This window comes from Triturus cristatus, chromosome 6 (genome assembly GCF_964204655.1).
Source record: "Triturus cristatus chromosome 6, aTriCri1.1, whole genome shotgun sequence".
NCBI lineage: Eukaryota > Metazoa > Chordata > Amphibia > Caudata > Salamandridae > Triturus > Triturus cristatus.
This window is the reverse complement of record NC_140589.1, coordinates 142636004-142648791: the sequence shown is the minus strand read 5'-3', so window position 1 is coordinate 142648791 and position 12788 is coordinate 142636004. Positions and strand designations below refer to the sequence as shown.

At 41.7% G+C, this 12788-nt stretch overlaps 1 protein-coding gene across 4 annotated transcripts in view; it reads right to left on the bottom strand.

Moving 5' to 3' along the window:
* The window catches only part of BABAM2 (BRISC and BRCA1 A complex member 2), a 922754-nt gene that overhangs the window by 756615 nt on the left and 153351 nt on the right, over positions 1 to 12788 (bottom strand). For all 4 annotated transcript variants that reach the window (XM_085610363.1, XM_085610361.1, XM_085610360.1 and 1 more), the window contains one exon: positions 10738 to 10932. In XM_085610363.1, coding sequence (XP_085466489.1) covers positions 10738 to 10932 — 195 coding nt within the window. The remainder of the gene's footprint in view (positions 1 to 10737; positions 10933 to 12788) is intronic.

The window sequence follows — 12788 nt, the reverse complement described above, 5'->3', positions numbered from 1 at the left end:
CGCCTCAGCCAATCAGATGGCAGAATTCCCAAATATCGATATCTGTAAATTTCGATATTTCTCCAAAACTATTGAACGGATTTACACCAAATAAACAAAAGCGTGCTTTGTTTACCAAGACCCTTCTCCCTGCCAAATTTGGGGCAATTCCGTTCACTCGTTCGACCTGTAGCCTTGTCTAAAGTTTCCTATGGAAATTAACATGAAGAAAACATGTTTTGGGCCCCCCCTTTTTTCTCGGCCCCCCCTTGATGAATCACCCCCAAACTTCCCACATTGGGGCTGATATGAACAAAGAATTAGTTTGGAAAATTTCATTTAGATTCATCAAACGACGCCAAAGTTATAAGCAAAACACAAAATGCTCTTCCTATGGAAACTTGGTCCTAACTATAACTACCTACTGGCGACCGCCGGCAAAAAAAAAAAAAAAATTATATATAGAGATATATATATAGATACATATATATATATATATATATATTCACTGAAAAAACCATAGATTTCAGGGGTGTTATAGTTAGCTTGACATTTCACTCGTACAAAACCATAGAAATTGCCCCGTTATAGTTAGTTCAGCTAACTATAACTCACACGCCCGCAATGCACTGCTGATGACGTCACATATTACATCACTCATGACATGGTCAGTGACATCACTCATGACATCACTGATGACATCTCAAATGACATCACTGATGACATCATCCAGTGAATGTGTGTTTTTCTGAAAATTAAATATGTTTTATATATGTATATCTCAAGGTCGATGGAAGAATAAATCGGTATATAAGTGTCTAAATGGATGATTTGTTTTTGAAAAATTGATTGTGTAACTGACTGATTAAGTGTATCATAGTGAATACATGGCTTAGTGAGTAATGTTTAAATATGTAAATATCTGTAGTAGTCTCTCACTTTGTGTATAATTGGCTGCATGGGTTGGTGAGTAGCTACATGAAGGTCTATATGGGTAATTAGTTGGTTTCTTGAGTATTAGTATGAGTGTCTGAGTGTCTGTATGGTTCGGTGGGGGGTATTACTTAGCACATAGATGCATGAATGCGTGACTCACTGTTTGCATGTGTTTTGAAGAGAGCATGTGTGCAGGACTGCATGGGTGGATGAGTGTGTGTATGGGTGTGTTAGTGAGTGAATGACTGTCTCAATAGTGTCTTTATGAGTAACTACATATGTTTTAAACTAGTATATGTGAGTATTGGTGTATATAAGTGAGTATATGTGAGAGTGAGAGATTGGAAGAGTTCCTGTATAAATAAGTATGTGTTTCTATAAGTGATTGTTTAAGAGAGTAAGTATGTGTACGTTTCTGTAGAAGTAAGTGTAGTGGTGTGTGTATAACGGTATATGCAAGTAAATGGATGTTTGATTCTTTATTAGCATGAGAGACTATGTGTGTGAGTAAATCTATGAATGAGTGGCAGTGTGTAACAGGATGTATAGGTGTATGAGTACATATGATGAGTGAGTACATGTATGAGTGACTATATAGGACTGTTGGTGAATGAGTGAATGTGTATGTAGATCTTGGAATTACTGAATAGGTTGTTGTAACTGGTATTGGTATGTCCATTTTTTTGAAAATGTTAGTTTCTATTTTTGAATGTGTGTTTCAAAGGTTATATTAGGGTGAAAGGAGGTCTGCCACTCTATCACAAGGATGATGTCATCAGGGATGTCATTTGAGATGTCATCCGTGATGTCATGAGTGATGTCACTGACCATGCCATGAGTGATGTAATATGTGACGTCATCAGCAGTGCATTGCGGGCGTGCGAGTTATAGTTAGCTGAACTAACTATAACGGGGGAATTTCTATGGTTTTGTACGAGTGAAATGTCCAGCTAACTATAACGCCCCTGAAACCTATGGTTTTTTCAGTGAACTTCTAAGGTTTTTTAAATGCTAATTCCTAACTATAACGTGCCTGAAACCTATGGTTTTTTTCAGTGAATTTCAAAGGTTTTTTAAATGCTAATTTCTAACTTTAACGTAACTGAAACCTATGGTTTTTTAAGTGAATTTCAAAGATTTTTTAAATGCTAGTTTCAAACTATGCCTACAGAGGTAGGACATGTGAAGAAAGAAGAAAAAACACCCAGAAAGAAGAAAAAGAAATGCAGAAAGAAGCAACTGAAGTCCTCAAAGACGAAGAAAAGTGCAGGAAGAAGGAAGACTTGCAGAAAGAACAAACAGAGGAGCAGAAAGAGGCCTTTGTTGCAAAATCATCCTGTACCCTCGACTTTTTCAGATGGGTACTGGTGGTAACTGACTCTGACTAACCAGTCCTAGAGCCAGTGCTAAGCTAAAAGACACTTAGAATACAGTTAAAACACCTACATAGACTAGGGAACACTATGTGTTGGGGTACCCCTGTTATTAGCATGACCTACTCTGTAAGTCCCCAGTATATAATAGGGCAGGGGGATTAAAACGACCTCTTAAAACGCGCAACAGGGCGCATTTGCACACTGGTGAGGGGGGGAGCTGAGCTGACGTGTGCAAACACGCCCTGTGGCCGTTTTAATTTGGAGGATAAAGTCCCCTTGAAACCTGAGTGTCCCTTGAGTACAACTATCCCATCAGGTATCTCTAGTTAGCACCACAGAGCTACGTTGCAGAAAAAATGGGAACGGCCTGGACCACCTCTCTGCAATGCAGCGCAGTAGGCCCCCAGGGACCCTCAGGATTGAAAAATAATTAATTCCCCAACTTAAAGTGCGCCCCACAGGGTGTGTTTGCACACATGTCAACTCAGGCCCCGCCCCCTCCCGTCACCACTGTGCAAAAGCGCCCTGTGGCGCGTTTTAAGTTGGGGAATTAACTCCCCTTGAATTCTGAGGGTCCCTGGGGTGCAACTAGCCCACCAGCTACCTCCAGTAAGCGCCACAGAGCTGCGTTGCCAACCGCGGACACCCCTCAAAGCTCAGCGAGCTCAGTGCCAAAGAAACCCTCAGGGAACCCTTAACGGAGTGCAGCGGTGAAGGAACCGCGTTCTGCCGTAGGAACCAAAAGGGGTAGAGATGCGTTTCAGTTAACTGGCATTTTGGTTGCTACCCGATTCGTTTTGACTAACGGAGTTTGTACTTTGAATACGCTCTCCCCCATTGGATGCAGAGGAGATACTGTCTGGGGTATGTGAGGTGGAATCAGAGGCGCAACTAGAGCCAAATTTCGGGGAGGGCTGAGCAAAAATTTCGGGGGGGGGCTGAACTTTAGGCAATAGACAGAGTGGAGCTGCAGGGGCTCTTAGAAGGGGTAAAAACAACAGCAAGGCCTCATTAACATGCAAATGGTCTTTTAAAGACCTATGAAGTGCTCGGGTGCGGCTGCTTTTTTGCCCGGGAAGGTGTCTCATCCCGGGCTGCCACACACGACGGGGGGGGCTGAAGCCCTTTGAGTCCAATGGGTGTTGCGCGCCTGGGTGGAATAATAGCTGGTGCAGAGTGCATGGAGGGGGGAGTAAAACGCCATTAACGCTTGTGTTATTTTCTTGCAGAATAGAATTGCATCAGAGGCTGTCGAAGGCATTCTGTGGGGAGGTTGACCGCATTCCCCATTCCCAGGTATAGCAGGCGCAGCTTAGCGAGAATAAATGAGAGTAGACTCTTCTGCAAACGTTTTACGTACTTGTTCCTTTGTTGTTACAGGTTCTAATTCCCCTGCTGTTCCCTTCCCTACCCTATCCCTGGAACATCCTGTTTATTTCGCCGGGGTGTTGGTGATATCAGGAGGTGGACCTTTTTTCTACTACCGCTGGATCCCGTGGAGCGTATCCTGACACTTTGAACTACAAAAAAACAAGTAAGTTCACGAAAAAAATCGACCGTGAGCAGGGTATTTGGTAGTACCGAAACGCGTTGGTTATTTGCCTGTTTCCTGTAACATGAAGCAATGGATTTAAGAATAAATTAATTGTGCTTAAAGAGACTGCAAGAGTGCGACCAGTTTGTCTTTTGGAAACAAAGGATTGTGAGGAAATATATATGAGGAAATATATATGACTTGATGGCTCGGGCAGGGTAGAGGTGAGGTGAGGGTGACTTGAGGGTGCGAGATGGATAAAGGCATAAGGAGGTTATTGTGATTTCAGGGTGCAGGGTTGGTAGAGGTAAAGGGAGGTAAGACTGATATTAAGGTTCGGGTGGGGAGATGTAAAGGTCAAAATATAATGTAATCACACTGGAGAGTCAAGAGGAAAAGGGGACCTAAGCACTTGAGTACTAGAAGATACAACTCATGTCTTATACTAAAATACTAAAATATAGACACAGTCTTAACCTACAAGCGCATTTTAACATATTTGAGAGGTCGCCTCACCCATAACCCAGGCTTTAATATCCAGATCAAAGGAAGATTTACCACTTGAGGATGTCAAACAGGGACATTAATGGTAAGATGCGATGGACACAACTGTAATTGTAGCAAGTTTAAGCAAGGATAAGACAGCTTCATTATCTGATACACCTGGTTCCATCTTTTCTCTCTAATCTTCCAACTTTTTGGGGTAGAATCTCCTTAGTTATTGCAACAGTTATGGGACTGCTAACTTTGACATTTGAACCAAAAACTTATTTTGATTGAGTTATTAAGATGGGCATAATACTGTCCCTCCTATAAACATTTTCAGACCCTGAGTTCCTGTTCAAAAAAATTTGCTTCAGACACAGCATGTGTAATTTACTTCTATTTACTAGTTCTTCACATACAGAATATATCTTCGGCCATTTTTTTCATTTCTAACATTACTCCAATTGTGGGACAGAAAATCAGTGTTCTTAGTCCACTTTTTGAATAAGTACTGAGCTATCATAACCGTACGAGTATATAGTTGTGCTGTAAGCTCAGATGGGTGTGTGCATAACTGCTTCCCTCATTTTTGGCTGTTTCCAGTATCGCATATACTTTCATTCTCCCATAAGCTGTATCAACTACTGATCATATGCATGTCTCATGAATGCACGTATACGGAATCTCACTGAAAAGAATGTTTCAGTTCATTCGTATATCACCCTTTGCCTCCTACCTCTGTTTTGCTGCTTTTAAGATCACATACATGAACTCTGATTCCCTTGAACCACAGCAAGCATGTGCTACATGTGCATCATGTATTTGCGCGCGTAATCAACGTAACACAGTAAAACCCTTAAAAGAATGCAGTCTCAGTGTTCTTCCTTCAAATATAGTATGGGTGCAGTATAGGTGGAAATGCCAGCATCCATCTCTTGACGAAGGAGGTGCACACGTAGGTAGCTTGAGGCTACATTGATCCCCTTTTTAGGTCGAGCCTAGGCAGCGCGCATGCGCTGTCTGCAAGACCTGTTGTTATCTCCTCTATTGGCTTTTGGCATGCCCATGAATTGCCATTTGTTCGTTGTTGTGTCATTTAGAAATAGTTTTTTTTTATTGGTGCATTGGGTCTAATTCTCCTGCCTTTGCGTGCTTGGGTCAGGCCCAGGCGATTTCACTCATTGTTTGCTTGCGTTGGCCATCCCAATACGTTTGCGGTTCCTCCTGGTCATCCTGATCTGTCTTTTCATTTTGGAGGCTATCAACATTGTTTTAGGCTTTCAGGCCCTTTCACAGAGCAATGCTCCGTTCCGCACCTGCAAAGTGTCAATTTCTGTCGGGTAGCTGTTGAGCTATGCCAATAGCTTTAACTAAAAAAAATGCGAGACATATTGCATTCCTTATGCTTGTTTTTCTCTTGTCCTCACTACGCATGGGTTTAACAATCAATCGACTAGGATGAGTAATTTATGATCTCATTCTAATTTGATATCTCCTTTCTGGGTTACTCACCTTCGTGACAGGCGTTTGCATTTCTCCCACGTGGTGTACTGAGGAGCCGATCTGTGTGTTTTGTCTGTTTCTTTACTTGTTAAAATATTTGTGTGTGGTGCTATCTCTTTTGTTGAATGTATTTGTTATACTTTTGAATAAGCATATGTATTATTAAGAGACAGTTTGTGCTCTGGTACCACCAAGATCCGGTTCACTTACTTGACCACCATTGAGTCTTACTAAGATAGCAGAGTTTTCAATGTATATTTCCTCTAACTAGTTGGTTATTTACTATATGAATAGTGTGGGACTACAGAGGAGATGCCGGCCGGACTTGAGTGCAGCCTTTGGTACTGTGTCACACGCCATTCTCATCCAGAGGATGCTGGATGTTGGCATCACAGGGATTGCCATGAATGGCTGGAAGCCTTTCTAGAGGACAGGAGCTTCCAAAGTATGTGAAGACTCCTTTGCTTCCTCTAGCCATCCTTGTGTGGGGTCCCACATGGCTCCTTGCTTAGCCCCACATTATTTTACTTGTACACTCAGGTTATCCTGGCCCTTAGACCCAAAACCACGCACACTACCTCCCAAATAAACTCCTGACTCAGGGAGGTCACAGAATGGATGTTCAGCAGTAGGCTAAAGCTTAAAGGCGTGAAAACTGAGTTTCTGATAGTAGGCAATAATAGCTTTAGGTGGTAGGAATTCTCATGGCCAGACTATCTGGGCGATAGCCCTAAGCTAGCTGAAGCAGTAAAAAGCCTGGGCATCTGGACACATGACAAGCTCACGATGGAGACAAAAGTCAGAAAATTGGCAGGCTCATGCTTTGGCATTTTAAGATCGCTAAGAAACATTCTTGCAGATGCTAACATTACCTACTAGAAGGATAGTGGTGCTGAGTCTTAGACAGTCTCGCCTTGATTATGGTAACTCCCTGTATCTTAGGAGCTCGAAATATGTGATCAAAAGTCACCAAGTGGTACAAAATGCCGCAGCAAGAATTGTTCAAAAACTACTGAAGCACCAATCAGCCAGACCAGCCATCCTAGCCCTGCACTGGCTTCCTGCTTCTGCATTGAATACATGTATTGTATGAATAGGGAGTTCTTTGACCCTGGCGGAGACCTTTGACCAGTTTTGCCATTGTTGTTAGGTTGAAACATGTTGGTGTCTTAAAGTGGTTAGGTGAATCATTAGTTTCTACCTTATGCCACAGTATTGATTTCGATATATACCAGAGGTACCCACTAACAAAGGAATTTCCTTTGGGTAGTCCCACTAGGTACTTTTAACTTTTGATCTCTACCTTTGAATTAGTTCTGTAAAAAATATCAAAGAACTCTCAATTTTGTTTGGTTGAGTCAACTGGAGCCTAATCCAGTGCGAGAGGTCGCCTATGATAAAGCATGCCATGATGGATGAGGCGACCTCTCCAATATCTTAAAATGAGTCTATATTTAAGTATAGCACGAGTTGCCCCTTCTAGTACTCAAGCACATAGTGTGTTAGAAAGGTGAAAGATAAACCTTTTGAAATCACTGAATGTTTGATAAGTAAAACATCATCTAAATCATAAAAGAGGTAACCAACAAATAAGTAAATGTGACACAGCGGCAAATGATAATTCAGAAAAACACGTACTGCACGGCAACAGTCTTAAATCAAGGGAGTATGTCAGGCAGGGCTAAAAGCTCCTATTTAGAAGTTTTTTTTTTTTTAAAGAAACAACAGATTGTCGCAAGCCACAGCATTTGTGCTGCCTCAGGCGAGACCTAATCTGGGTCACACAATTCTTGCCACAGACTCTCTCTACCCACCATCTGGAGCAGAAATGTAACATTGTGGATAGTATTTGTTTACTGAGCAGTCCTGAAACACTTCTGTAGACACCAGGATTTATGAAGCATTGCATCCCGGCACAATCTTTTCACAGGCTGAGAATCTCAGAACCTGGAAGCACCCAGGATTTTGAAGAGGTCCCAATAGACCCCATGCATCATTTAAAGGGGCATGAAGGCAGCCCTCTTCCGACCTGAGTACACCAAAACATTCCTCCTAGCCCACTGGAGACATTTCACCCCAGTTGTAATCCCTCTCCATCTAGGTATTACCTTCCTTTAGATTCTCAATACTGTCCACCAGGTTGATATTATTATGTAACAAGGGTCAAAGAGTGAAGTACTGATACTGCTGCTAGTCAGTTTCTGAATCTTACTGGAAGCCTTATGCAGGTGGTATGGTACTTTGGAGATTATTCCACAGGTCATGTTATAGGACCGGTGCTTTATTAAGATCACCTCTGGCTGAGGTTTTACAGCACCACAACAAATAATAAAAAAAAAGCACCCAATTTAAACATATGGCCTCAATAAAAGCCCTTACTGCTAAATGAAAGGGGCCACTCAAACAGCAACATTTAATTTGCTTGGGGCTTCAAAGAGCCACCGTTCCCTAGGGCAAGTGCTAGGTGCCTATCTGGATCTTTGCAATAGCAAAGCCCTTCTGCCATCCTTTCCATTGTTGTAGTTTATTTGTTATTTCTAATGCACAAACTATTAAGAAGCAGACAATATACAGTAAATCAAAACATGAAACATCAACAGTGAGATCATCAGTCAACAGAAAGAAGGCAAAAATTAAGCGTTGCATCCGATAGGATTTAAAGAACATTTAGGGCTTTCGGTGCTATCCTAAATGACAGCAAATAAAGGCTTGTGGATATAATGCCCGATACTGTGTCCCGGATCCTAGGCTTACTGTAACGATTTGATGAAAGCCTATATGTCTCTGGTTAAGGTCTCTGCAAGCCACACGACAACTGTGACTGGCTATTTAGTGTTGCATGGCAGAAACACTGTCAAGGAAATGTAGATACGAGGTTTGTTGACCCTCGAGTTTAACTTTCTATTATGCTGTTTAATTAATACTAACATGGGTTGCATTTCTTCACCTTGGTCATGTTTGTTAATGTTTTGTAGTTTGTCCTGTGCCTCATGCTTGCTGTTGAGTAACCCAACTTGGTGTAACCTAGTTGCTGTATTAACACTGGATGGTGTCCCGCTGCAGTCACTTGTATGTGCGAAACATGTCATAAGTTCTATTGGTGCAATACATGTTTTTGAATCTACCAATGACAGATACTCACTGTCTGGTTTTCTTGGCATGATAAAAACTAGTAAAGATATAAAAAAATAAATGGATTCGCGTTTTGCAGAAATTGCAATAGTTGGAGTACAGGTGCTCGAGTAAAGTCAAGAGGCACTTACGACCTCTCCACATTGATAGCAATGACTCCCCTTCGTCGGTACCAACTTTACTGTGGACGAAACAGACTTAAAATTTGAGAAAAATATTTTTTAAACATGTGGAGTAAAGAAAGCGGGAGTGGGAGGTGGGACTTAAAGTTACAGTGCTTTCAGCGGTGGCATAATTTCCCAGAACCAATTGGGCTGTATTAGGAATGGGAGTAAATGAATATGTCTAAAAGTCTGCAATGTGAAAATCTGATCACTCTTAATGCTGCAAGCATGTCGATGAACTAGTGGATGGATACAGGCACATACATAGGCAGGAACCGAATTGCCAGAGTATGTTCGACCAGCTGTCTTAACCAGGGGTCTGCCACGCCTACTCAGGGGGTCCATGACTGTTTAGAAAATTAAATAATATGTGCAGCTTGATAACGTATGTACGCATAAAAAGAAATGTACATTCCAAAACTCTCTAATTGTGAAGGAATTTGAAATCGGAGGGTAAAATCAGGTTGGTAAGCATTAGGTTAATTGCTCTGAGCAGCACAACCACAGTGAACAGAAGAAGTTGGTGGCCTCTATGCACTGACAAAAAGAGAGCATGCATTAGAAGCAAAAAAGACAAAGGGCCTCATTTGGATGTTAGTCGGAAAGCCTCCGACCTCTGGTCGGAGGCATTCCGACCGACATCCATGGTTTAAACTCTGACCGCCTTTTACAAAGAAGGCAGTCGGAGTTTAAACCTGCTGGTCAATCCGACAGGCTCAAGGAGCCCGTCGAACAGTCGGAAACCAATCATAATCCCTTACAGTCGGCGTTTCCACCGCCGGGATTATGATTCAGTTTCCAACAGGCTTTCCATGTCGGGCTTTCCGACATGGAAATCCTGCTGTAAAGCGACTTTGGGGGCCCCTAGCAGGGGTCCCCTTCTCTCCGCAGCCTACGGATGTGGGACGGGGGGGCACCTATGGAGATCGTGCCCCTTTTTAAATCCCTGCACCGTGAGGTGCCTGACAGGAATTTACAGTAACTCCCATTTCTCTACGGGAGCTTGTGCTGCGGCCGTTTTCTGACCGCTGCACAAGCTCCTATAGGGAAATGGGAGTTTGCTACCGCACCATGTGCGGTCACATCAATTGCAGTTTCGGACCATCGACCTGAGGTCAGTGGGTTCCGAAACCGCAGAGTTGAATAATCAGGCCCAAAGTGATAGATTTGGAATACTAATGCAGACCACTATTTAAAATAAGGTACTGTAAGGAGCAAAAGGATTTTCAAAGATATAGTGTAGTATCTTGCTATTGTTATGCACGAGTAAGCCTTGAAAAAGCTTAAAAGGGCAGGCAGACTCACCAGTGAAGAACATTTCAGCGGGCACAAATCCTGGCTATTAGATATACAGACAGGTAACAGTTTTGGGTATTAAAGCAAATATAAACCGAATAAAATATACCAACAACCTATAACTTCAAATGTCATATACAGTAAGAAGAGGTGACATTTGGCGAACTGCACCCCGTGACAGGTAACTTCATTTTCTAGTGAACGTATATATAATTTGACCGCAATTATCCATAATGTGTGCTAGCCTTTGCCTCTAAGCTATAAATTCAATGTGTATGTAGTCTATAGAGCATTAATGGGATATACAAAGACCAGTCTAGGAGTATCTTACCCAGTTGTTCTTTTTGCCTGCGTAGACCTCCATGTTCTCTCCGTACTGAGGTTCCTCGACTAGAGTCTGGTACTCAAACATGAGGCGGGAGCTCTCGCGCAGTCGGCTGCACTGGTACTCATGATACTGTTGAACAAGCTCTTTCACAACCAGCAAGAGGCATTCGGGGTCCTCGGGATTCCAGGACGACAGATTCTAAATATGACAAAGGGATGAGTATGAGAAACACAATTCTATTGAATTTATTTAATTTATTAGGTATAGCTAGATAAAACTGAGCTTCAAAGCGCATACAAATAAAAGAAACATATGAAAAATGCATCATCATTGTTACATTGCCACACCAAAATAAAATCAGAGCAATGAATAACCATAAATATCTATCTGATCAACAGTACTTCATTTACAAAAAGAAACAATAACATTTTAGGCTGGCATTTTTGTAATGATTCTTCTTAAAAAAGGTACACTAAAGGAAATATGACGATGCCTAATGCAACTAAAATTTAAGTAAAGAAGTAATCAAATGAAATAAGCAGCATATGAACCTATTGTACAACGCGAGTCATGATAGAGGGTAAAACAAAAAACTTTAGCCCAAACGTCCTATGAGTTTTTGTGCTTAAACAGGGGCAACTTTGCAAAATCGCACCGTTTGCGATTGCAAAATGGCCTTTTGGTTTGTACAGAACACAAATTGTGATTCAGTACCGCGTTAGTGGATCTTTACTTGGGTTTGTAACTACATACTGAATTGGTATTTGGGAGGGGTGTGTACGGTGCATCCGTTTCAAATAGTGATTTGGAATGGGATGTATGAATGTTTTGCGACCAGAATCCAGTCGCAAAACATTAATATTTTACCGACTACACAAAAGTAGTGATAACCCATTTATAAACCGGATGGAGCCCTTTCCCTTTTGAAAAATGTTGACACATTTTTTTTTTAGAGTACTTAGTGGTCCCATGGACCACTTCATAGTCTTAAAAAATTTTAATAAAACTTTTCTTTTTTTTTTTTAAATGCATCCGATTTTTCTTTAAGGAAAAAAGGCACATACTACATCAAAAGTTTGCTTTATTTAAAAGTAATCCCAAACATTGTACTCTGCTGACTCCAGTAGGCCACCATCCCTGTAGTGGCAGCAGATCATAGTGGGTCGCTACTTGCGAACCACTACAATGCAGTATTTTGCATACCGACTTATTAGGTCAGTTTGCAAAATACCACACAGGTCTCAAAAATACTGGTCGCAAATTGCAACCAGTATTTTGCGACTACTGTAATTAGCATAATACAGTACGTAGATGGGTTGCAGAGGAAAAAGAAGCAGAGACCTGCAAAGGAAAAAACAGTAGGAGCTAATAAAGGGAAAGCGAACAACGAAACAGTACATAACTGAATAAAAGTCTATTTTACCCTATATGGTGGTCTTCGTGAATCATCAGCTGATAAGGGACTCAATACACGTAGAAAAGAGTAAAGGCACAGATTTACAACACCACCTGAATGCACTTTTACACCTTTTACCATACACAAAACAAGTGCCTGAAATCCATGTAAGTCTTTATGGCATAGTTTAGCATCTGTCATGTAACTTTTTTTTTAAAGCTACCTGTTCCCTCCTTGCAAAGTTCTCTATAGCCTGCTGTTCCGCGCAGCGTGAAAGGCAATCAAATGTGCAAATGTATATGTTTTTCTCCTAAGAGAAAACATGTTTCCCAGTGAAAAAAGCCCTTCCCGTAGACCTCCAGCAAATCCAGGGTAGATCTGGTCCCCATCCCATGCTCATGCTGGAAGGGGAGTCACGCAAGCCCCTGCTTCTTTGACCATTCCCAAGGTGCAGAGGGATCACAATTCAGTTTGTGAATACCAACAAACTTTCAAACAAACCACACATTTTAACATCCACTTCCTACAGCTAGGATGAGATTTACAATTGCAGATCTCTCTGGACTTGCTGCAGAGAAGTCTTCAGTGGTCAGTCCATTTAAACTCGATAGGAATCACTTTGTAATTTCCTGGCCGGTGTAAATGATGTATATTCAGC